At 38.9% G+C, this 26,454-nt stretch overlaps 1 protein-coding gene across 1 annotated transcript; it reads right to left on the bottom strand.

Moving 5' to 3' along the window:
- Window positions 1-883: 883 nt before the first annotated feature.
- On the bottom strand, window positions 884-24,941 carry LOC146146944 (uncharacterized). The gene is made up of 10 exons (XM_083387882.1): window positions 24,485-24,941; window positions 21,406-21,529; window positions 20,371-20,701; window positions 18,453-18,612; window positions 17,371-17,714; window positions 16,644-16,838; window positions 13,778-13,945; window positions 3,134-3,193; window positions 1,330-1,397; window positions 884-908 (listed from the first exon to the last, which is right to left on the bottom strand). The coding sequence occupies exons 1-10, from the start codon at window positions 24,939-24,941 to the stop codon at window positions 884-886; spliced, it is 1,932 nt and encodes a 643-aa protein (XP_083244008.1).
- Between the last annotated feature and the right edge of the window lie 1,513 nt (window positions 24,942-26,454).

The raw sequence follows: 26,454 nt of genomic DNA, 5'->3' as shown, positions 1-26,454 counted from the left end.
CCTGGCAACTTGTTTGTTTTAGGGTTGTTACTTTAATAGAAAAGGAACTTAATAACCTATGTGAACATTTTCATTATTATTATGCCTATAGTATAGCAACAGTTGTGGGATAAATTTAATTTAACGAAGTCCTTTAAGTGGCAGTAATCAGAGTAAATAACAAAATATAGTCATGTCTACTCTATAGGTTATATTTAAAAAAACTATAAAAGTACTGAAAAAAGGCTTGTTAAGCAGTAATCTATAATACAGTGTGAGGAATACACTGATTGCGGTGCACTGTTGCACATATTCTTCTAATTTTCTACAGAAAATACGACACTTTGTGTGTTTTGTTTGTTTTATTTCAACAAATGTTTAGTTGCATCCAGGGTCCAGCAACAAGACATCTGTAGTGAGCGCTCAAGGCGTTTGTCTTTCTGTAAAATAAAAAATATTTTAGGAGCAACTTTATTAAAGTAAAATTAAGATTCACTCACAATTTTGCTGTCATACCTACCACTCCATTTTAATTGAAGAATCAGCAGCAAAATTTAACAGAAATTATACGTGTTTTAAATAACCCACAACGTCCTACAACCTGCAAAATGTTAAAATTAAACCTGGACGGAAAACAGCTGTTAAATACCTGCAATAAAATGAATCATTAGCAACTCCTGTTCTTCATGGGGGTAGTATGTTCACTAAATCGGACACCTGCCTGCCTGTTCACCCTCACAACAGCTTACCAATATGTAATTATACGTAGACCTACAGGCGTATAGCACACGGGGGCGTTTATAGTGTACTGTTATTAAGCAGCAAAATATGAAAATTATAATCACCTTGCTATAAATCCATAAGCACGAGATGTCTATTCGACTTGGAAGTTCATCACATTCGTTCAGATGACAGTCGGCTTGGTGCACCTAATGGGGATAAGTAAAATACCATTGAAACAATTTAAACAGTTACCATAACGTTAACTGTTTTCACAAAGGATAAAAAGTGTGTTTCTTTCTTGATGGCTTTCACTAGACGTTTATTGAAAAATCGCTACGTATCACAAGAAATTGTTTTGCCTAACTTATGTTTGTTAAACCCTGAAAACTACAAAAATCGCTTTCAGTGCTGTTCATAGATTTTAATGAGTCAAGTCAATGTGGCGAATACATTCTAACTTAGAAAAGCTACAATAGTGTTATAGTTTCGGTAATTTTCCAAAATTACACATAAGACTTAAAATCTGATCGTGTAACACTTGAAAAGCCTTGCGTTGAACAATTAAAATTATAGAATAATAATAAAAGCGCCTATCCAAGTAAAACTATATCAAATGTTCTTACCTACCTTGTAGTAAAAGGCAAACATTTGGTCATGTGTAATCCGCTTGGGGCGGGAGTGAGCTGGTGGTTGTTCTGCAAAAACATAAATCGCGGTAACTTAACAAAAAATGCATTCGTTCAAAATCAAACACACAACTTACTCGTTTGATTTGTTCTTGTTTGCTTCAAGTTCTTCTCTTTGCTAGGCTTGGGTCCTTGAGTGGTGTCTTTGCTTCTTTCCTAATTGATTACTTCAGGCGCAAGTTTATCATTACACACGCAAAGGCGAAACGCGTAGGACGAATGCGCAGCGACGAACAGCGACGAACAGCGATAAAATGCGATAAAAACGCGCTTTAACGGATTCGGTGATCTCGGTCCCGCCAATGGTACAACATATTTAATTTCTACAGTTTTGGTTCAGATTAGAAATGCGCATAAATAAACACAAAGATCGAATCCAGATCAAATATTATTATTTGACTGATTACCCAATTTAAAATGGAAAACTACAAAATATTTCTAATGCTGAACCAACAATAAAGGTAAATTTAGGGAAAAAAGCACGAAAACAATGGCTGTAGCGCAGTTTTGTAAACACTTTTAACTATACTTTTAACAAATATTCAAAATTTAATATTTTTATGCAAAAAGTTTGCAATTTTAGCAAACGCTAGGAGAAATCCCAATTAACTAATTTGATTGACGTTCATTACCCAACTTGTGTGTACAGTAAGGATCAACTTCGATTGAAAGGTAATATAATAAATACAGACAAAAGCATTTAAAAATCCGGTTTAAATGTATATACGCACGCGTTGAAGGTTCTATTTGCGAATAACTTTTACCGCATAACGTCCGCCACATTATCATTACGAAACCTATTTAATTATAGTAACATATATCTTAACGTTACGCACCGCACCGATCTGACGTATCGATACGTCATAGTCGCAAAAGAGGCGATTTAAATAGTGACGTAAGCTATTACGTCATTTACATTCGCAGATGCACCAAATAAGACAACTAAGAATTGGCTGGGATGACGCTTAGCAATTCTTAAGAGACAGCAACTATTTCATCAATAAGCAAAGTTGCCATATAAAATTACTAAACCGAAAAAAACTCCCACAAAAAAACAAACGCACTTTCCTGTACGTACCGGTTTTCAGCAAATAAGAGTTGCCTAAAAAAACACACTCTTACAATCGAAGTTGAGGCGCGCTACAGCCAGTTATATTACTACGTTACTTGGTTATTTGCTGATCGGAAATGTCGTTAAGTCGGTTGTGACATCGAAGAGGGGACAATGGAACAACGCGTGAACTGTAGTGGGTGTGGGAAGCTATCTGCAAGAAATCAAATTTATATATATTGCAATAATACAAAAATTACATCTTACTGTAAGAAAAAACTACATATTATTGTAAAAAAAAATACATTTTATCATAAAAAAACCTATAATATTATGAAGGAGAAAGTTATTCAAGATGTCATTTAAGAACTATTATATTTTGCAAAACATAGAATTCGCAAATAAAAGAAAAATGGCAAAAATGGTTTATAATTGGTTTAATATTAGAACTAAAAATAACCATAATGAATTGGTGTTAAATGCTAACACCATCAAAAGTTGTGAGACTTCATGTGACTTTTGGGCAAAATGCAAATGAAATACTGAAAACTAAAATAAAAACAGGGAAAATAATACGGACCGTTAAAAATTATTCTTCACGTATAACATTCGATTAATTTTCCTAAACGTGACATTATAACTTCTCTTTATATAATTGCCAAATTGTGCCTTAAGCTTACTCCAAATAACTCACCCGTCTGACAATTTCTGCCATCGTAAAAGTTTTTACTTCTGGAGAGATGCCGAATGAATCCTGAAACAAGAAATAACAAGTTACTCTTTAAAGGCAATCAACCTAATATTTGTGGAAACGTTATTGTGCTACCGTCCGACAAATAGGTATACTAAAGGGAATTTAAATAGTAGCATAGTTTTTTTTTTTTTCCGAAAACCTAAATATATTTAGTTATTTGTAAAGCACAACTCATTTTCACAATGTTGGAGAAACTCAGCTATGTTCTGTTTAGGAAGGTTTTGCTTTGCAAAGATTTACAGATTCGCTGTAATTAACGCGACTAACTGTAAGCTACGGTAGGGCAACAAACCATTGGAAATTAAATCAATTGTGATTAGTTGATCTGTTTCACGCTGGTTTTATTTTAACTGTTGATTTAGCATCTAATTTAGTCGACTTATCATAAAATCGTTTCAGCACCGTTTTAGTTCGTAAACAATGTATAACCATATTTCTTAGTTCCGTCTTTTTGTTTAAATTTACCTCCAAATGAAAACCGGATTTGTTTGGAGTTCCAGATTCATGTTCACGCGGTCTTCAACATCCAAGGTCCTTCGTCGAATCTTCGATAAAATAATAAAAGTTCAGGCTTGGTGTTGAAATATTCCACAAAGGATTCAAAAAGGTCACAAAATGAAAGCCCACCACAATAAGTTGCGGCAGAACACAACAAATTTCGTGACTCACTGGCAACTAGACGTAATATTCTAAAACTTGTTTTAATTTTTTCAAAAAACCTTGACATTGGATTTTCAGGCAGTTGTAAATTCTTTAAAACACACACTCTGACCTACAAACGACAGCGTATACTCTCCTGACCAATTTTACACTTCCCTAAGGCGCAACTTTCAGCCTAAACTGAAAAGTAATACCTTGAATTCGGGTTATTTAAATGTAATGGTAATTCACAATCTGCGTCCAGAATTCAGAGCAAATTCTGCTAGCAAAACTACGGTATAAATAAACTGTAGGTTTGTTAATTCGCATTCAACATTCCCTTAATGGGATATAATTCTAAATTTCTTTTTTTAGGGCTCATGGGTTCTTTCTAACTAGCAAGACTGGTTATCTTTTTCAGTTCGCCGTCTATTTGCTAAAATGAATCGAGCTTTACAGAATCCATTTTTTCTTCTTTCTCAGTTAAAAGCCAGGCGAGTTTCCTAATTACACGCTTTTCTCAGGCTTTAATCAAATCATCTTTTCAACAGAGTTTTGCCGCCCATTAAGCCGCATTCCAAAGTGCTTTAATTGAAAATAGCCTTAAGCAAAAGTGTTTTTTTGTAATTAGATTTATCTACAGGTTTTTTGTGAGTTTTCAAACATATATTTTTTTTCATATAGTTAAATTAAAAAATATTTGCTTGTAGAATGCTATTTATATTTTAATACCGAGTACCTTGAGTCAATTTTCGTTTAAGACCACAAGGATTATTGTGGTCTTGAACGAAATTTATGCCACTGAAAAAAAGAATCTTGTGCGAATATTGTGCAACGCTAAACCAGTTAATTAGAAAGTTTTTCAAATGTGTACAAATACCATTTAATAAATATAAAAATCCTGAAGTAAAATGCAATACATTTAAATACCTTTTACAAGGCTATATTATTACTACAGTCTAAATACCTTTTTTATAACTAATATTATATTTTTGTTCTGTATATACTATAGTAGCTACCTATAGATAAATAATTCCAATGTGTTACACGGAGTGTTAAGTGAACATTGAACTTGCAATAATGAAAAAGACTAAGAAAAACAAAAACGTTACCTCAATAGTCATTTCCGACAAGCATCTGCAAGGCAGACAAGGCCCGTGAATGACGAGATCGTCCTTCCCGAGACATCTGCCACAGTGAACTTGTCTTTCCACAAGCTCCGCCACGCGTTAAACAGAATGAATTTTCCCGCCACAAGATGGCAACATAGCTTTTAAAGAGCATAAATCGAACCGGTGTGAGTACGCCGAATCCGTGCCCAATTTTAATATGTTCCTCGGTATGGTCAAATCGGTACAAAAATCGGAACATCTTGTCGCCACTAAGAATAATACAATTAATGACTTTTTCGGTAGGTGGACAGGTCTATTTTAAAGCTCAGTACAAGTAACCCTGAATCCCAACTGTATTTTAATAATGCCTCCCTGCTAAATCTTCGTCACTTTTTGACATGTGTTTTATCTCGCCTCTTTTATTTTCTTTCGCACTCGCTTTGGTGTGTCGTTGTATAAATAAAAACTTTACGCCCCGGTAAAAAAGAGCATAAATCGATCAAAAAGAACACCCGAAGTTGCCGATAAGAAAACCTTGAAGTGTTTAAATAAATCGGCGGGGCATTTCGTTGTCACAGATACTTTTACTATTTTGTTTTTTTCTAATATTCTCTTCTCGTCCTACTAATTAAAGTAGTACGAAAAAACAACTTGTTAGCTTTTGAAACGCTTGTATTTATTTTGTAGCTAAAGTCAGTATTCCGTTTTGAAAGGTTCTTTTAAATCTTGTTAGGCGTTTTTAGTAAAATTAATGATTCTGTTCGGGAAATCGCAATGAATTTACCACGAAAAGCTAAAAACATATATTTTGTTTTACTTTTAATTGGGAATGATCACTAATTAATAAGGGATTTTTCTAAAGGTGCAACTGCACAACATAAAAAATATTTAAAGGTGTCATCCTCTAAACCTGTGCAGCTCAGTCGGTATAACGACGGTCACGGTATGACTGGAAGTCGTAAATGCGAACCTCAACGCGGGCTAGTTATTTTGCTAGCCAGCTTTGCTTACATCTTGATCGACAAATTCGGTTAGTCTATCGGCGGCTTCCGGTATACTATGATATGAAAGCCGTTATCGTCGGTCAAAAAGAGACTTCAGAAGGGCTAGACCAGAGTTTTTAAACACGCACGACGCACATGTATGAATATTTCAGGTTGAATCTTTTCAGAGTTGCCAATTAACCTTTTGGGACACCAAGAAATTTGCAAAAACAAACGCCTATTTTCTTGGACGCCATATTCTTTCCTCGTTTAACACCGTTCGCATTCCGTGCAAAAGATAAATTTGTGCGAAATTTTTCATGTGAAAACGAGGACAAAAAGTCGCCAGAGCTACTCTCATGTAAAGGGCTTATTTGCCTCCAAAATAAAAATCTCGCTGAGGAATGCAAAGATGTGGTGATCTTGTGATGTGACGTCATCCGGGATCAAGAGCAGATAGCTGCAATGCTCGTTGTGACGTATGCACGAGCGTCGATCAACAAATCAATCAGTGAAAATCAAATCTAGCCCAAACATTCCGGGCGACGATTACGGCGGACTTCGTGCTTGTTTAAAAAGCCGCAGTTTATCACCGATTTATGTCAGGCCATTAAGCGAGCAAAACGTGCCCAGATAGGCGCGCGATTGAACGGAGACTGCAGCAGCTATATATCTGTTGTCCCGTATAACAAGCCGCGCTCCCATCTTCGAGAGATTTCCATCGCAATGCTGTGCCACTTGGTCTAATGGTGCCACTGAAAAAAACACAGATTTTCTAACGATTTCTTTCCCGAACAATTTTTCATCTTTTTCAGCACCTTTGATCGCGTTCTCCGACCGACAACAAGCGAAAGCGTCGACTTTTTCGACATTAAGACGATCTTAAATCGGGTTTTTGCGATGCTAATCGCTCCCCGGGCTAGAGTGCAGACTAGCCTGCACGAATTAAATGCGAGCGAAATATGCAACGGTTTGCGGCTGTAAGCTTTTGATTTTTTTCTTCTGGGGATTAGAATCGTTTATTGCCGCGAATCCTCAAGGTCTTCACAAAACGAGACAACGCTTTTGGCCGTCTGCCCATGAATTGAAATACACTTGGCGACCAGGTTTGCCTCGACATTAGAAGGCTGTTATCTTTAAAAGGATATTGACGGGTTGTTTGCATATAATTCTGAGCGGTTACGGTTAACAAGGTGTGCGTGAAATTAAACATTATATTTTGATAAAAATTTATAAAAAAGATTCAAACCGAAGTGATAAAAGGGCAGTGTGGTTAACCAGTCATGTTGAAATGTTGCACCGATTGTTTATCATTTGTGTGTGCGTTATTGTTTACGTTTTATCGTTTGTACTCTTGTTGTTCTTTACACTCTTTCTTTCTCACTCACTTGATATCGCTTTTCCACTTTTGCACCTCACCTTTCACGCTTTATTTCTTATCTTATCGTTTTCCGTTGGCACCTAATAATTAGTTACATATGACACACACACCTTTTTTCTCTCTCGCTGTTGCAATTGGCGTACCGTACCCGAAAACCATTGTGGGCAGTCGTGTTTTGGGGCTAGCTTGGTATCATTATAGAAATCCTGGGAATTGATGTTTTTGTCACCTTTTTAGGCGTTGGCCGCTTTTCGTTGTTTTAGTGTTTTATAATTTTACTTGTCGCTTATTTTAATACAACTAAAAAACACGCATTGTAGCGCTTGGCAGACGTCAGGCTGAGAAGTAAGGTTCTGGAATAGTTTAACGTAACAGAAATGACCTATGTCCTAGTAAAGTCATATTCCAAGTGCAGTGTCAATAAAGTTAATGTTGGATGTCACATTCGCCCCATAAAATCATTTTAGGTTTGTTTCGAAAAATTAAAAATCAAGAAGAGTTCATCAAACGTTTTGATTCTGTTATGAATGGAAATCGTGCGCAGGATATAACATTTTGAGCTGACAAAATAGCGTGACAAACATGGAAATCTTATTTGATTTAAATTATTTTCACCGAATGTTATAAAAAAAAAAACTTGATTTAACCACTTTTTATTCTAAAATATGTCAAAAGTTGTTCAATAAATTATCAAAGTTAATAAATTGTTTTATTAAAGACAACCTTGTTTCAGTATCATCAAGTGATTGAGCAGCTGGGCTAAACAATTAATGGCGCACGCCTTCGATGGCTGACAAACACTGATCTATAGTAACCGGAAGAGAACAACACGTCCTCTCCCCAATATCCTAATCCGAGCTAAGCGGATCTCATGCGACCACAAAAACGTTAGGCGCCCTGGCGTCACCTGGCCAGCGGTCTGCCTGGAACCGCAGTCCGCCGCATCGCGTAAACCAAATACGCACTTTGGGCGACTGATCCTCTAAAACGCGTGGCGACGGCAACGCAGGAAATCGTGACGAGAGAAAGAACAAAACATAGATTTTAGGCTGTTGAACGCAAAACTGCTTGTTTGTTGTTGCGCACGGGGGAAGACGCGATTTTTGCGGGTGATAATTTTTGCGGCGCGCTCGTCCGTCCTAGAGCGATTGGCTCCCTCCATTATGGCGAGGTTAGCTTAATTAAAAGCCGGGCGATGACAGAGATTGATGCGCTGCAAACCACTGTTCTAAAAGTTTAATCACTGTTTTCAAATGGCTATATCTTAAAATTAGGTCAATTTTTTGAATTGACTTTATACAGTATTACTTGGCGGAAATCCCTGGACTTGATCTGAACATCAGGAAAATCTGGTGATGCCCTGCAAACCAGTGTTGTAATGGCTTAATCACTGTTTTCGATTGGCTTGGTATTACTTGTCGGAACTCCCTGACTTATTTTGTCACAAATAAATCAGGAAATCTGGTGATGCATATCAAACCACTGTTGTAATGGCTTAGCACTGTTTTTGATTGACTTTATTTTATTTGGGTTATTTGGAGAACAATCGTTTGACTTGACGTCAGTATTTTAGATCTGTAAACCGTGTGTCACTGTTTAATAATAATTTGTTTACAATGCTCGTTGTTTATTCCTACTACGACTGATGAAGAACGGTTATGCGAAAGCTTGTCAACACTGTAATATAAGTCGGCCATTTGACAAAGACTGGGAAAATCAGTCACTAAGTAAAATGACTAGTGTTTTAATTAAAAACATTTTCGGAAAAATTTGGTAATGAGCCTCATTTTTGCAACATAATACATTTTTTTCTGGCATTATGTTACGCTTGTGTAATTTCTTATGAAATATTTGCTCCAAAAACTAATGTTATTAAGTGCAACAAAACAAACATAATAAGGGCTGCTATTTCCTATAGATCTGCAAATAAAAAATTGAAACTGGATGTGCGATCAAAATGTTTTTTAATTGATTTATAAATACTGGCCTAAAACGAAAGACGGCCGTGGGCCACAAATACTCTCTATTGCGTAAACCTGCTAGAAGTCTTTAACGTTAATTATTTTCGGGCCAAATTATTCAGATAAGAAACACCAGCGATCTAAATGATTTTGTGTCAACAGACAAGACGGTGAAAATGTAGGGTAATTGGACTAATTTGTAGGTACGAACCTCGGTAGAACTTTCCAGCTTTGCTTATCCCTCCTATACATTCATCTTTCCATCAATGATCAAAGGTCAAAAAAAGGATTTTAACGCGACTCAAGAAAAACATTTAAGAACTCCTTACTAGCCGCAAAAATGTAAATGGCCCTCGGAAATAAATCCAAATGCACATTTCATAGGGCAATGTATATTTGTGCAGGGCAGTTCGATCTGTGCAGTGACGCCGTTAGCAACTTGTGGCGGCGATAGCAAGCGATAAGGCAAAAATTTTGGCCACGATTATTCCATTAAACGGCGCCTGATTTTGCGCTCATACGAGTTAGACCTTTACGGATTAAGATATCCACGCTCGACACGAGCTTTAAGGGCTGCGGTGCAATCGCAAAAACTTCGAAAAGGGTTTTCGACGCTTCTCGTGTACAAAGGTAAGAGACGGTTTCTCTCAAAAACGGTGATCTTCACCGATAGAAGTCCGCGGTCCGAGCAAATTACTGCTCATTCCAACGCCCGTTTTTAAGGTCTGTTTGTTGTTGTTGGCCTTTCGATTGCAGCGCAGATCAAATAGGTCAATGCGACAAAGTCCGGACAAAGTAGCGAGATAACGTTACTTAGCCCCCGTGATTTATGTTAATGTTGTCACGTGCCAGGGTGCAAGGCAAGGGAGTTAGGAGGGGTTAGGTTTTTGATACAAAACGATCGAGAGAGCTTCTTATAGGCGTCGGGCGCGGATTAATCGTTTTAACAGTATCAATTTAACGGTGAGTGTGTTATATAACTCTTTGAAACCTTTACGAAAATCACAATACAAGAAACGTGTGAAATTCACTACGATCGGAGGAGGGGGGGTTACGTTCGGATAAGGGGGTTTCTTTTTGGATGAGGGGTTTATTTTTAACGCTTAATGCCACCCGTTGGAAAACATTTCGTGCATCATACCGGTAATTTTTATAATCAATATGTCGTGATTTAGCCTAATTCCTTTTAATTTTTGTTTGCTTGCAAAAATATGGTTATTTAAAAAGTTCTATACTATCGGCTATGTGAAAGGCAAAATTTATAACAAGACTGAATTAAAAAAAAGAAAAAAAGTAAAATTGTATTGTCCCCATTGTTATTAAACTTATAGTCTCGCCACTAAAGTGATTCTTAATACTGTGTGCTGCGGTACACAAGTGTGCCTAAAACGTTAAACTTGTAACCTTATTATTCTCTCTCATTGACCAATATCAGGAAAGGCCCTTGTATAACGGGATGCTTCGCATTACTTGACGGTAAACGCCGTAGACATAGCAACATTTTTATTGAAAACATAATTAGATGTGCATTGCATTGCAGTACAAATGCCACTCAAATTTGATTGGCTTAGAGTTATTTACATTTTTCCCGAACTTTTCGAAGTTGAATTAGATAAGAGGTAATCTTGAGCAATTACGTTCATGAAATGGCCGGTGGCCTTTGTTTTTCTTTTGACGGATACTAATCAAAACTTAAATTTGATGTACTTTGTTATGCTTATATCATGTAAAATTTATCCAGTCAGTAATATTGGACACAGGATTTATATCATAACCAGCGATTTTCGGTCTTTACTGTAATCCATCCCTTAGTTTAGTCGAAATAGTTAAATTTTCCCTGATCTAGATTCAAGACAACTAAAGTGGCCGTTTTGTGGCTCTAACGAGCGCTTTAAAACCCAACGAAACCCAAGATTACAGCTCCACACGCGAAAACCGTGTCGCGCATTTTTGGACCCGGTCATTTCGCAGATCCGAAGACGCGATTCGTGACGTCATGTACGCGATAAGGCGATGACGTTTAGAGGTGTTGAAGCCACGAGGCAATTTACGGCCGAAAAGCGCCCCTTAATTCGACCGAACGGTTCGACTCTATGCGACCTTTAATCGTGAATCTGCGGACGGTGTACTTTGCGGTTGCGCTTCACAGCTGCTTATTGTGAGTTGAAATTTTTTGGAGGATTATGTTAAAGTTACGTGTTTCACGATGCTAATATTCACGAAGAGACGTTTTGCCTGTTCTATATTGGAATCATCACTTCCTTAATAACTATTTGAGTTAGGTACAGTAGATGCCTTTGTAAAGGCGAAATATATATTCCTTTAAAAAATGTCTAATCCTGTGTTTCAACCGATTTTTTTAACTTTTCTTTATTCTCGCGTCAACGGAACAGTGATCGACAAGTAGAAAACCTGTTGCCAATGGTTTTAAATTTCATAAAGATAGGCCTACCCCGTTTTATTATTTGCTCAATATGTCTTTCTTAATTTTTGCGAAACCTTGAAAAGCATGTTGATATGAAGGTACACCCTGACTTTAAACATATTCAATCGATGTACAAGTTTTCAATTACATAATTGTTTTCCCTCGTGTTAAAGCTGTGCATGTACGTCACGCTTGACATGTTAAGTAAGCGACTATATATATCCAGTGTTGAAAAGAATGTGTTTGATTTTGCGATCCTTATTGATCAGCACTGGAAATTTGAATTTTTTTTATTGCCCCAGTCTTCAACCATGTGCCGGTTTTATTGTAAATGTATGGGGTTTTGAATGTTTACAGATTTATATCTGATAACAAGCAGTTTAGCAGACTCTTGTATGATTTATCAACCAAGGGAAATTTTCAACAACGAATTGTTTCTCGATTATGTTCGATTTTAGTGATCGGCTAAAACAAAAAAGTTAATCGGTAAATATACACACCTCTAAATTTCAAAAAAGCTGTTCAAATACAGTTCAACATAAGACTCAGCGCAACCTCATTAGCGAACGACCAAAGGTTTAGTGCAAAACGATAACCAGCTGAACTGCTGTACATTTTTTTAAACTTTAAATTATTTCAGATAAACGTCGCGCCCTGCGAGTAATAGCAAAACCACCGCACCTGGTGTTTTTAGCAAAAAAGTTGACTTATATACCTCTACAACACACAATGAAATGTCGGTTTCGTAATATTTGTATAGAAAACGCGAGACGTACAGTATATATGCAAGACGTAAACAGAACAAAAAAACGGTTTTGATACAAATAGAACTTGTACGGAACTTATGACCGTGATACAGGCGTACGGTAAGACAAAAGGAGAAATAAGAGCGTCAGAAATGGAACATGTAAGCAATAAAACGACCGACACCCCTTTAAAAACTAAAATGCCAAGCACATGTACGAGGCGTCGGTCTTTACAAATATAAAGTGTATGAACACATATACATATATATAAACGGTTAAAAGACATAAAAGGCAATAGTACAAAAAAAACAGTTGTACAAAAAAACGTTACATAAACAACTGAAACTTGTTCTGCGAGATTTGGATTAAATAACAAAACAAATATTTAACGGGAAAGTCGCTTAGACAGTCAGGAACTGAGAACTTTTTACCTAACGTTTAAATCTTTACTTATTCTGCTGTATACCATATGTTGAACAATGTTGGACAATAAAAACCAAAGGTTAACATAAATCGAGACTATTACTCGTCAGTACAGAGAGACTATCTTACAATCGTTAAGGTATAAATGAGATAAAATAGGAACAATAAGGGCAAAGTTAATAAATAGGCTACTGCAAGTAAAACTATATACTCTCTGTGTGGGCAGTTTAATAATGTCTGTTGCAGTTACAGCGACCACACAACACAACAAACTTGCATTGCTGGCTCTGCGCTCACATTCAAGAGACGAGTCTAAAAAAGCGCAAAGAAATGTGAAAAAAACGCAACAAAATTGTCAAAGAAAAACGATCAAGGGCAATATAGAAGAACGGCACTTAGGTGACATAGTAATTAATAGTAACAACGATAGTTTAATCCTGGGTTTCTTAAACTTAGGGGCGCGTTCACCTATGGGGGAGTATATGAATAGCAAGGGACGCGAAGTATCACTGAAAAGACCTACCTGACTGGCAACCTTTACTTTTTAAATCACTTTTTGTCCTCTCTGTATACCCAATTTATGTTATTCTAAAAACCCTTGCTGTCTAATGCAAATCATTCTTAAACATAAAAAAGTACAAGTGAAAAGGGCACATTGGCTTTGTGGAGCCATAAATCATATAATTCCTGGATTTCGCAAAAGGAGCGCGGCCCCAAAAGTTTAAGAATCGCAGTATTAAGGCGTAAGTGCTCATATCAAACGTGATTCTGTATTTCGCCATGTACCAACAAGTGCTTCAAGCGCGCAAGGCCTAACCTATTAACAAGCCATGTCAGGTGAAGATCTTTCAAATGTCAAAGCTGACTCTGTTTGTTCCGTGGCCAAGACGCCCGAGTCTCGGCTCTCAGTTAACCGCGGTCACTATGGAAACAGCTCGCTGCTCAGAATCCGGCTCCTGCTCAACCTCTTTTTCTTGCATCCGCTCGCAATCTTCGTTGTCTTCCTCTCTTGGCTCAGGACTCTTTCGTGGCCTTCCCTTTGGCTTGAGCTGGGTCTCGGACACGGAGCCGTTCAACTGACCCTGGAAATCAAAAGCATCTTTAAGAGCGAGGTCGCAACGCTTACAAAGCCATTACTTATGTGTGAGGAAATGTATCGAATAGTATGGTCTAACTCTAGAAGCCAGTGGTTCCTAGCCGTCGGTCCACGGCCCGGTGACAATAGTTTTTAGCCAGTCCGCAAAACAAATTGTTTAATTGTGTCAGTTCAGTACTATATTTTAATTACCAACTATAAATACGTTAACGTAAATGAAACAAAATTGTTAGTATGTCAAGCCTTTTTGTGGAGTCTGGTCATTACAAAAACGCCTGGGTTGTTTTTTGCCACTCTAGCTTTAATTTAGCTTTCTTAGTTGTTCCAAGAATCGTGCCTTCGAAACTTTGGTTGACGGCTCGTGAAACGATTTTGTATGTTTTGGGGTTTCTCATACAATAATAAAAATTGGATTGAAATTGTAAGTTGGAAACTAATTGTCGTGATTGCTACGTTTAATCCATACAACGTGCGTTACCGATCTCAGTATAAGGGTGTATTTTTTCTACACAAGTAAACTCTTGTTATCAGGCGTAATATCAATCAAAACACAGCAAGTTCGCAAACAATATTGTGGATGTTTCCACTTCTGTTAAAACGGGCAATTATTAGGCTTAAAAATGCCACAACAGATTACAAAAAGGCCTTTTTTTGCGGCCTTACGTAATCGAAGTTTGAAAAAAACACTTGCCCTTATTTTATTGGCCCCTAATCTAGTACAAACTGGATATATAACTCAGTATTGAACTAACATCAACAACATTCGAAACATTTCGTGTACACAAGTCCAGCATTTCGCAAACGTAAATACCTCGCCGCACAGCGGTTTATCATGCTCAAGGCACAAACCTATCAAGAGAAGACTACGGCGCCCGAAAAGCGTGTTGTTAAAGTGCTTTGATAGCGGCGTTTTGCGCTAATGGGCGTTTGTTGTTCCTATTCGTTGAGTAAACGCAATAACACGGCAGCATTTGATGGGTGCTGGCGAACCGGAGGCCCAACTAAACGTCTGGCATATGGAGAACAACGGGTCATTACCGTTAAGCGCCTGTTTACCTTGAATATTACATGTCAGAAGATTAACCAAAGCGCAGTTGAATTTCTAGAGCGATGATTAACGACTGTTTGTTGGCGCCATCAGAGGCTGGACTCGCTTCGACTCTGCAATATTAATGCCGATTTTCCTAATTCGAAACGTAAAGACAAGCGGGCATGAGATTATCATTTTCGGCGCTTTTTCGCCTTTGAAACAAACCTTTGACGGTAATGGGTATTATACGCTCTCCGGAGCCGCTTTAAAATTGCCTTCGTTCTGACACTACATAGCTCGCCTGATGGATGCGCATAACCCTAAGTACGGTAATTTAGCGAAGATAAATACGCCCGGTAGACGATAATGGCTCACCATGCGGCATTCTAAGCGGGCATTAATTGGCCTATCGGGTTGCTGAAGGAAGGAGTTTCGCTTTTTTACCCCCAGGCATTGCACCCCATTGGCCCCAGCGATCCCTAAAGGGTGACGCTTTTGTTTAATCTGCGGTTTCGGGGCCAGCGGGTCTTTCAAGTTGAAAACCAATTACTGTCGTTCACGTGCTTGGCCTTGGTCTTGCCTGTCGGCATTCCGTCTTAAGCGTGATTCTATTCTCCTTCCATCTGAAAATATAATCACCTAACTCCGCCTTGGTCATTGCTTTAAAATTGGAATCCTATGTTTGTTTGTTTTCAACCATCAATCCGTTTTTTAACTACCATCCGTCGTAAAAGTCTGGTCGACCCATTTTGAATTTCATTGCTTTACCTTTTATACAGATCAGCAGTAGATTGACACCTTCCGTTCGAGTAGAGAGCCCTAGGGTTAACCCTAAAATTACTTATAAAAATACAGATCAAATCCAGACCAAACACTGGAAGAATTAAGTGCGATTTAAAATTTGCTTTCGCCTCTGATTTTTGAATTTTTTTGAACTTATTTTGCGTCAAATTCTAACGTTGCAGCGATCAAGCCACGTGTTACAAGCAAGGCGGATTTGAGAACCGGCCGTACCTTACGCTACTAGTTCGAGTCCTGTGTTGCACAACTTTAATCCAGCATTGCGCAACTTTTTGCGTTTTAGCGCTTTTGCAATTAAATAGGCACCTCCTGTATCCCGCTCGCCTCTACTTCCATCGTTACAAAATTCACCATGTGTTCTTCAAGTCAAATGAGACGATAGCGCTAGTCAATCCACTGTCCTAATTGCCTTCTAATGTTGCAAAATCCACTTTGTTTGGTTTGAGTCAAATGATTCTAGCACCAGTCAATCTAATGCTCTTTGCCTTTCAACGTTGCAAAATTAAACCTGTGTGCTTCAAGTCAAAAGTGCTCTAGCACCAGTCATTCCTCTGCACTACTTGACTTATAACGTTGCAAAATCCACACTACGTGCTTCAAGTATAGGAAGTGTCTCTGCGCTTTCAACATTCTCACGTTACAGCATAAACAAGAAGAAAAATAGCATGGGGACAATAAGGATGAAGTAAGTGAAGACGAACCACTTCTTGAAATATTTTTTGTCAAGGTGGAAAAATTGAAAACACTATTTTTATAACATGCTTTATAAATCCTTCCGTGATATTTACCTGGGCCAGTCAGCTTTAGTAAAGTATTCACCCATATTCTACGAGACTCCTTCGTCCAAACCCACCTGCTTTTTCCACTTCATCCTCCTGTTCTGGTACCAGGTCTTCACCTGAAGCTGGGTGAGCCCCAGGGTGTCGGCCAGTTCCATGCGGTCGGGGGTCGACAGGTACTTTTTCTGGTCGAACTTGCGCTCCAATCCCATGAGCTGGAGCTCGGTGAAGACCGTTCGGCTCCTCCGACATTTCTTCGATTTGAGATCCTGCGCAGAGAATTTTGTTTTAGTTTGAAAAACAAATTCCTATTTGTTTCGGGAGTTAAAATAATCTAGCAATGCTTACAGGCCAGATACTTTTATAGATGCTACTGAATATTTAAATACATTTCGCCGGCAAAGGCATCGTTAGTATATCTGAATAAACAACGTAACAGTATAAAGATTAGGCACTTAGACACTATATGATTCCCAATAAACTTTTCAGTTTAAGATCGCCTATAAATTTATCGAAATTTCGACCACGCCTAATGACAGTGATAAAACATCTATTTATTTATTTAGGCAACTATAGTTAGGAGTGTTTCATATTTTGAATATCAAAAGTAAAAAGTGCAAATTTACATCGACGAAAAACATTGTGTTATATAGGATTTTAGTAATAAAAGTAATGTAGGCCAATTTACCCAAATTAATTTAGTCCAATTCAGGTTAGTTATCAAAAGGTTTAATTTAATTTAAATAACTTGCCCCAAAAGACCTAAGTTACCTAAATGAGGAAAAGCTATAGTCGACTTACCCCGTTCGGTGACAGATCGGGACTCGACACGTCACGCCTCAGGAAGAGCGGCAACGTCACGTTACGGTCGAACGGCGTCGCGATGCACTGTGGGAAGCGCGGGTACTTTCCCGCCGCCGTGGTCACGTGATCGAAGGCGCTCTGGCGCTGCGCGGACTTGCTCTCCTCGCGGGTAAAACCTCCGAGTTGATGGGGATTGATGAGAGGACCCGGAGCGGGTAAGGAGGAGGAGGAGGACTTGGAAAGCGCGTAGAGATCGAACATTTGCTCCGGAAGGGAACTGCTCTTCGCGAATCCGGACGCGAGGGGGGAGGAAAGGAGACCTTGGATGTTTGAGATGTGCTCTGGAGGAAAAGCGCAGAGGTTTAAACTTTTTGGAAATGGAATGAAAGTAAGGAAAGGCGGGAAAGGTGGGTGGAAGGTTTTCAACTGCGCAAGAAGTCCTTGTGCTGTTTAATTTAATATTTAGAATATAAATCGCAAGGAGTTAAAAATCTGGATACCTCTAGATTGAACCAGCTTTTATGTTCAAAACGTGTTTGTACAAACGACCTAACGATATTGTAATGGTTTGCACCGGAAAACAATCACGAACGGTGAGAAAGAACAAAAAAAAATAGAAGAAAGGTTTTTGATACGCAGAGATTTGTTCTTCTGCTGTCGTTGATTTTATATTTATAAAACAAGAGAAAAATATCCTTTAAATGTATACGACGAAAGGGACATATTGTAGACACGTGCAATTTTATACAAACGGAAACTTGAATGACTTTTTCGTGGAGTTTGGTTTGACAGATATAAAGACTTTGTGGTCCATACAGCAAAGTAACTACATTTACCTCTTGAATCGGTAAAAAAGACCCATAGTTAGCTTTCTATAGAGCTTAATATAAAACTATTTAAATAAAAGTATATATAGTAGTGTTATTATTAAGATGTCGGTCATACACAAAACTGAAGTAAAGTTACGCCATCAAAGCGCCCTTGTAATTACCAGCAAAAGGTAATCACGAATGTAGATGTAACACCACACAGCAATACTTTCATCAATTAATATAGTATTTGATAAGGAAAAAACTTACCAGAAAGAGCGTGGTAGTTTGCCAGAAGGGCGGGTGTGGCGGCAGCTGCAGCAGCGAGAGGTTGCGAAATGACTGGGTGTTGATGCAGGGCTGCCTGCTGCTGTTGGGCCATTTGTGCCGCTGCAACGGCCGTAAGCAAGGCGTTCTGGTTGTTGAATTGCTAAACACATATAGTTCAGTTTTAGTTCTTGCTGTAGGTTCCACCATTGGGCTGGTGGTGTGTTCGTAGGGCTGCCTTCCTGGGGAATTTGACCACATTCTGAGTATTGGGGGCTCGCTAGTTTGACTGGTTGTTAAAGTCTTTGTGCTTTTCGAGTTTCGAGTGTGGCCTTCTATAAAAAAGTTAAGTTTATGCAGTTCTAACCCTCTTTTCGTTACATTATTGCTGACACTAAAGAGTTTAAATGTAACAGGTTTTAAAAATATAAACGTTGAGGCGTTTTAGGTAGATGTATCAGTCATATAGACTAATAGCCTTCGACAGGCCCTTTTTTTGGTAAAACTCATCGTCATGTTTGGAGCTATAAGAAAAGGAAACTTATGTTATTGACACAAATCATCTGTCACGCGTGAATAAGTACCGATAATTGTTTTCTACAATAATACGTCGCTCATCTTGTGTCTCGCTAAAACGAATAAATTGCTTTACTCCTGCACACCTCTTTAATATGTAGGCTAATCCCGAAGTGTATTGCCCATATAGACACTCCGCCCAAGGTAATCGCTCGGCCAACCAGCAACAGTCTAACACGCTCAATGTTTGTATACGATAGTCTATAGTCGAAATGCGACTGAGCTTTTTACAAAATTTCTGGTGTATTTTTTACAAATTGGCTTTTTTATAGCTGTATTAATAGTTTCCAGTCTGCGTTAATTATCAAGGCGTGTTTACTTTACAAAAATAGGGCCGATTGCTATTGAACTGGCCTTGTAAATTGCAGCGGCCGCTCCCAAAATAGATTCGCTTCCAGTTTAAAGGAGTAGAGTGCAAATAAAAAGCGTCTATCTTGTAAGAATCGAATTGAAACAAGACTTCCACGCGGGCAACATGTAAAACGATAACTTTTGAAACGCGAGTAAAACTAGTTACATAACCTCCTCTCCTACAGAAATCTGAGATTCAAAACTGATTCTTTTTCTCTTTCTCGTTATGCGTCTTTATGTGTATCATACGTCTTTTTAGGCGTTGTAGGCAATCAATACCAAATGTTATATCTCTGTTTTCTCCTCTATTACCTCCCTAATGTTTTGCGTAACATTCGCAAACATTTTAATGAAAAGCTGCTGATCTTTTAGACTAAACCAGAACTTTAAATAAAATCGGCAATTATAGGAGGCTTGCTCTATTGTGGAAACATACCTAAATAAACGGGTGAAAACATTGGAAGTTGGTATCTACCTAATGGTCACAGACGCAGTGAAGTGAATAAACAAATAAAACTTAAAGTTGAAAATAAAGTAAACTGCAGATGTTTATCCTATAACTTAACACAGTGTTTCGACACCTTTTTGGGGGGCACCTCATGGAATTATAGATAGTTCGCGACACCCTTCCTCGTATTTTTGCTGAGTGGTTAACTGTAACGTTACAATAAATGAGATTGACATAGCAGATTAACTGTGCAACATGGTTGAAAAACCTGTTTCATTTTTGGCACTTTATCGTACACAAAAAATTGTTTTAAGAAGCTTACCAATAGAGCAAAAATACGAATCCTAAAAAATTTGAAATATATCTCGGCACCCTTGAGCGTTGAAAATGGAACCGTAGTGCCGCGGCGCACCGGTTGAAAACCACTGCTTTAACATTTTTAACTGCTGTAAGTTCACTTGTTCGTAAAACATCCTAAAAACCACTAGATCCGACTAAGTTCAGTTCAACCTAGTTCAGTTCAGTCATCACACGTCATCAACCAACCTGCTGGCAATAGGTTCCGATCTGTTGAGGTGAAGTAGGGACGCCCCCTCGGGCCAGCGCGGTGGGAAACGCGCCGGGGTACAGGCCTGTTGCCACGGAGGCAAGGTCGTACCGTCCCAATGCGCCATTGCTAGGCGAGGGAACCCTCTCCATTTGCTGCTGAAGGAGTAGATTGCTGGCCAGCTGGAGTTGGATTTGCCGGGCCATTTGTTCGCTACTGATGCTGTTGCTGCTGTTGTTATTGTTGTTGGGGCTGGAGACGGGTGGAGGCAGTCTCTTAGGCTCGGGCGACCTGATGGTGCTGTTTTGCTGCTGTTGCTGCTGATGGTGGCTGACGAACAAAACATATACACAGTGTTATCCAGTGATTAAAGGTAATGCTTTTAAATTGGCTTGACTTGACTTAAGTCTTCTGGGTGAGGGTGCTTTACTTATTTTGAATATTTCGGACAAATTCCTTGACTTCCACTAAAGTAAGTTTGGAAATGACTTCGATTTTGCTAGTTTAAAAAACGAAATTTGCAGAAACTTGTGTTTATGTTGAAAAGGAATTAGTGTTACGCATAAGTGACATCAACAGTTCTTCAGTTCTGACGATAATTAAAAGTGTTTACTTGTTAAATACGCGTCAGCGAAGCAGCGATCGACAAGCAAAAAATACAACAACATATGTTTTGGGGTTGATGTAATTTGTTTTATTTCTTTGTTTTTCCCCTCACAACTGCATAACGTCGCATAATGGTCGTACTGCTACACAAAGCGCTACACAAGTCTGAATTGCTGTGACCTGGTGCCCGCGTCCCTGTAAGAACCCGTTGAAATGACCCTTCAAAGCATTATTTTTGTGCCATGTCTCTTTCCAAATCACAGCCCTATATTTAAACCTAGTTCATTACTTACGGTACTAAGAACAAAGCAATAGCACCAGAAGCCGATTCCTCACAGCAGTTCAATGGATCAACCCAATACCTTAACATTTTACTCGCCTTATTGTAGTGTAATATTGCAAAGGACACATTTAAAACAGTCTCCAACCTGTGCGACTCGCGTCGAGCCTCGCTGACGTAGGGGTGCATGACGTCATCAACAGTGATGTGTTGTCGCTTGATGGCCTTACGTTGCTTAGAGTCGTTCAGCCGTTCATCGCGTGGCAAATCGCCTAAAAAAACAAAGTTTAAATCAAGGTAAAATAACAATGCTGTTTGAATATTACTGCCTTTAACGTTGGTGCTTATACTTTCCAGTATATTGCTCATTCGTTTAACAAATATTTTATATTATTACAAAAATATATTTTGGGACAAAAAACGATTAAACATAAGATTTAGGTAAAAAATATACTTTTAAATATTCACATCAAAACCTAACGATTTTATATACTTTTTCGTTACGTTATGTTTTTTTTTATTAGATTATTTTTTTTAATTAAAAATTAATTTCTGAACTTCGGATAAAGGTTTAAAACCTTATAATTAAATAGTAAATATTTTTGTTCTAAATCGAAAAACAAAGTTTTACTTTTTGAGACGGAACTACAGAAAAACTATTGTTTTAAAATAATTTCCTTGAATTTTATCTATGAAATTTGTCCACGTAAAAGCTTTGGCATCAGCAAAAAAATAAAAAAGTCAATCGCTTGAAAAAACGTGTCTTAAACTTCTTACAAAATGGTATCACTTAAACATCAGGCAACACAGTGTAGGAATAGTAAGGGTGACTTGTGCCCGATAATCAAACATGCTTTAAATTAAACAGTTTAAATTAAACGCGGCATTATAATGCATGTACTAAGCACAACTCCCATAGTATTTGTTGTTTTTTCTAAGTGTAAACACCATATGTACGTCCCATATAAGGTAAGCGCAAACTTTCAAAGCGGCCAAGTCCAAAAAACGAAGCGAGATAGCCGTTATCTGTTTCTGTAAGCAGGGCGCCTCAATCGAACCGATCAGAGTCTCATTACCGAGATTGCAATCCGCAAGAAAAACAGTCGTTCGGCCGCAAAATAAGAATTCGCCTGTCGCTTCAAACGGCCGATATATAGAAGCGCCATCGCCGCAATTTGATCGGATCAACCTCGTCATAGGCGCCTTAATCGTACGCTTATCGCTGTTTGTTTATAGCGGTGCAAGCGGTCGTACTCCAGCTCCCGTTTATTTCCAGTGCGGCCCATTGCATTTAGAGCTTGCCTTGCAACGGTTTAAAAGATGTGCTGCTGTTGTTTGGAAAGCAATTTTAACTGCCCTTCTGTTTATTGACATTGCTATTTAGTGACGCGGATTTATAATGCGATGTTCGGACTAATATAGGCCTTCTGTTGGGTTGACATTCCTAAGTCTTAATTTTCATTCACTCAAATTAAAAAACGTGATATGATTTTTTGGCGAAATATATTTCCCTTTGCGACAAAGAAGTCCAAATAATATTAGTAGTATTTCCTGGATTACCGCTTTTTCGTTAATAGGCGTTCACGTCATATTTAAGGGTATTGAAATTAAAAGATCCAAAAATTATGGCAATTTCACTAATTTCAACCAGTACCCCCACTAGCACAGAAACGTTGGATTTCAACAAAAAAACAACGTCAAATAATTAAAAAATACAAATATTTCTTTTTTAAATTCAGAAAAAAAAATTCTCAAGCGTATAAATAAACTCACAGCTATAGATCCTTTAAGCAGCAAAGCGTGCAAAAGTTTCGGCGCTATTGCGACTCTTTGCATTTTGTGGTGAAGCCAACATATTCGCTTGCACACGTGCTATAAAAATCTCGCCGCGATCGCTTATACCTGTTACGTCACTGCAAAGAGAGATAACGGCTTCCCCGCTGGTTTTCATTGCGAAAAAACTTTAACCGGGGGTGCAGGGCGAGATAGGCGCTGCGATATACGCACGTAAACACGAGGCTCCAATGCATCAGCAGAGGCAACATCAACAAACAAACTTCCCCGGAACTCTAATTGTCCGCCAAGTCGTGTCCTCCACGAAAGATGGGGATCGAAACGGAGCAAGGCGAAGATCATATCGTGATCCAGGTATCCGCATCAAAGCGACGTCGCCAGGCAAACGCGCTAATAACACGGACCGCTGCTGATGTGTGCTTGCGCATTAGACACAACACGCCGTCGTTTTTTTGAGGTATCAAAGCGCTGCCAAAGCCGAGGCAATTTGCGCTAATCCGACGCTTTAATATCGCGCCCGGGCAAATTGACGTGTTTAGATTTGCGAGGCAGATTTGCGCCTTGTATATGCGCTCGGTTCCGATTAGCGAGCCGCCCGTTCGACTTGAAAGCGCTCGGTCGGATGGGATTATCGCGACAGTAAATCGCTGTAAATTCCTAAAACCTGTCACTCGGTGATGTTCAGGTCTCGATCATGTTCACCTTCCAAGTGTTCTTTGTCGATTTTTTGGTGACGCATTACACCTAATCATAGCTCTATTTAATAACGATTTTCGTTATTCATTCTTGCGCTATTTAGAGCATTTCTAGCCGATAATTTGCTGCTTCTCATTGTCACCACTTGTGTACCTTTACTCACAGTGCGCACAATAAAAGCAATGCGGAAAAAATCTTTCGGTTATAGAAGTAAGCGTCATATATGCTAAATACATGTGGAAGTTTTTATAATTAATTTTTGATTATCACGGTTGATGGCTGTGTAGTTTAGACACTTCTGTACGGGTTTGAATATTCGTTCTATTTCCACAACGAGTTAGCAAGTTTTAATTGTACGGCGTGGTATAACAGTTATATGTTTGATGCTCCAAGTTTTTATAGAATTCCAAGTTTTAGGACTATGAGAAACTTAAACTTTTTTAAATTGATGTTTGCCTTAAATAGATCACCAACAAAATCAAGATAGGTTAATCACAGCGGTTATCTAACTTGCGTAAGAGTAACCAGAACAGCAATAGCAACAACAACAACAAGAATCCAACCATTTTTGGTCTGCAGCGACGGACAAGCCAATAATTTTAAATCATGTTACCCAGTTAAAATACCCAAAGAACAACAAGCCCACCATTTTTGGTCTGTAGCGACGGGCAAGTCAATAATTTATATGCACGATAACTGGTTGTAACACCAAAACAACAACTACATCCAGAACCCACCATTTTTGGTCTGCAGCGACGGGCAAGCCAATATGGCGCTGACTCCAAATCGAAGACCCGAAGAAAATCCTCTAGGAGCCGCATCATCTTCAAACCGCGTCGTGGGGCTACACAGCTCGCCCTCCGAGCTGGGGCACTGGGGGTCCTTGACGTCATCACGGGGGCTTGGGTACGCGTCACTTGCAGGCGAGGGGCAGCGGGGCTCCCTTGGGTCTGCGAAGCCCCTCAAAATGTCCCTGATGCGAAAGGATGGGGACTTTTTCGGCGAGTCCTTGGGAGACAAGTCATCCTCAGAGGAGGAGTAAGGAAGATCCGGAGGCGACAGGGAGCACTCCTTTGAAGCGGCGCCGGCGCCAGGGAGGCGCGGGTGGAACCAGGGAAAGTCCCGGCGGCCTTCGGCGGCGCGGAAGTCGTACAAGTCCCGGGATAACAGATTCTCGCTCGCTCGACGATTCATCGTTGCGTTCGATTAACGATTACAAATTACAATTTTTTAGGTATTACGGATGCTGAGAAATACAAAGAAAATGACGTTACCAACGTGAAAGATAAATCGTTAATTGTTGTGGCCTGCAAAGTTCTATTTACATACCGTATGCAGATGGCATGTAAATACTTAGCCACACCAGTCGACACCAGAGAAGTGGTTTTCAAACATTTTTTTAGGTGTTAACAGTTTTATGAGTTGGGTAATATTAACGCTTTGCCACATTAAATGGACCCATTATCTAAAATGCGCGGCTGGCCTTCAAATTGTTTTTTTGTTCACTCCATTTTGAATATATATATATAAAAAAAAATAATTTGAGCGAAATGGTGTCTTCGAAAATCAGTTTCACGTTTATCCAGTGACTCTAGATTATTATTACAGTGTGAATTATTCATGGATTCATTTATTTATTTACTCTTGTGAGAAAAGCTGGTATCTGCTGCAAAAAAGTCGAACCCAAACTGCGTTTACACTAAAAGGGCTTTTCATTATTTATGACACTTTACTAAACCCTGGTAATACGAAAACTAAGGGAAACTGATCAAAAGCTTTTTGGGGTTTATAAACTACGCACTCGATATTCATCAAAAATAAATAAATAAAAGGTTCTGTACTTCAAAACTAAACGATAAAACATAAATCGTCAAATTCGAGCACAGCGTTTTAATAAGGCCATGTCAGGCCCTTAGTATTCTAAATAAACTTTTTCTTTCCTCCGGCCGCCGTCGAATATCATTCGCAACACTAAACGCCTCCTAATTGGTTTTATTTTCGCACTTAGCGAGTTGCGAAAACACCTGGGGTTCAGGGCAGCAAACGCCCACATACTGTAATCTGCCTTGCGTTTTGCGTGTATGTATATAAAATTGCGTTTTGCCGGGAAGCAGCTTGCCTATACCGTACACACAGCAAAACCGCTGACCCGCGAAAATTGCTTTTCCCCGCCGATGTATACAGGACCCACCACCAGTGGGTTAATTCCTCTTGGCGCAATTTGCCCCTCACCAGTCCCAAGCACCACTGGGGATCGCTCGGAGAACCCTATGGGGCTCCACGCACGTGACCCCCAGATTGACGTGAAACCCATTTGCCTCGGCACAGGTGCGAAGAAAGGGAAGCGAGTTAATCGCTAAAGGGTGGCGGTTTTGACCCGCGCCAGCTGCACGGAGCCATTACCCGTCGTTCGAAAGTTTATTATGGCAATATACGCAGCGGCCTCTCGATACAGCTGCTGCTAAAGCTGATGCTGTAACTCTATCGTTTGCCCCGACCTGTAGAACTGTAATTTTATTGGCTTTTTCTAATTAAAAATAAATTAAAATTGGTGTCCTTCAGTTAGGAACAAATTAGTTCGAAGTAGAACTACCAAATTCACTGAAACTATAGACATTAAACCAACACGTGAACCTGAATTACCTTTAATTAATTTAAATCTAATCGTATTTTATTCGTAAGAAGGCTAGTATCAATTATTCGTGAT

The sequence above is a fragment of the Ascidiella aspersa genome, chromosome 4, assembly GCF_963924565.1.
Source record: "Ascidiella aspersa chromosome 4, kaAscAspe10.2, whole genome shotgun sequence".
In the NCBI taxonomy this organism is placed as follows: domain Eukaryota; kingdom Metazoa; phylum Chordata; class Ascidiacea; order Phlebobranchia; family Ascidiidae; genus Ascidiella; species Ascidiella aspersa.
This window is presented reverse-complemented; position numbering and strand designations above follow the sequence as displayed.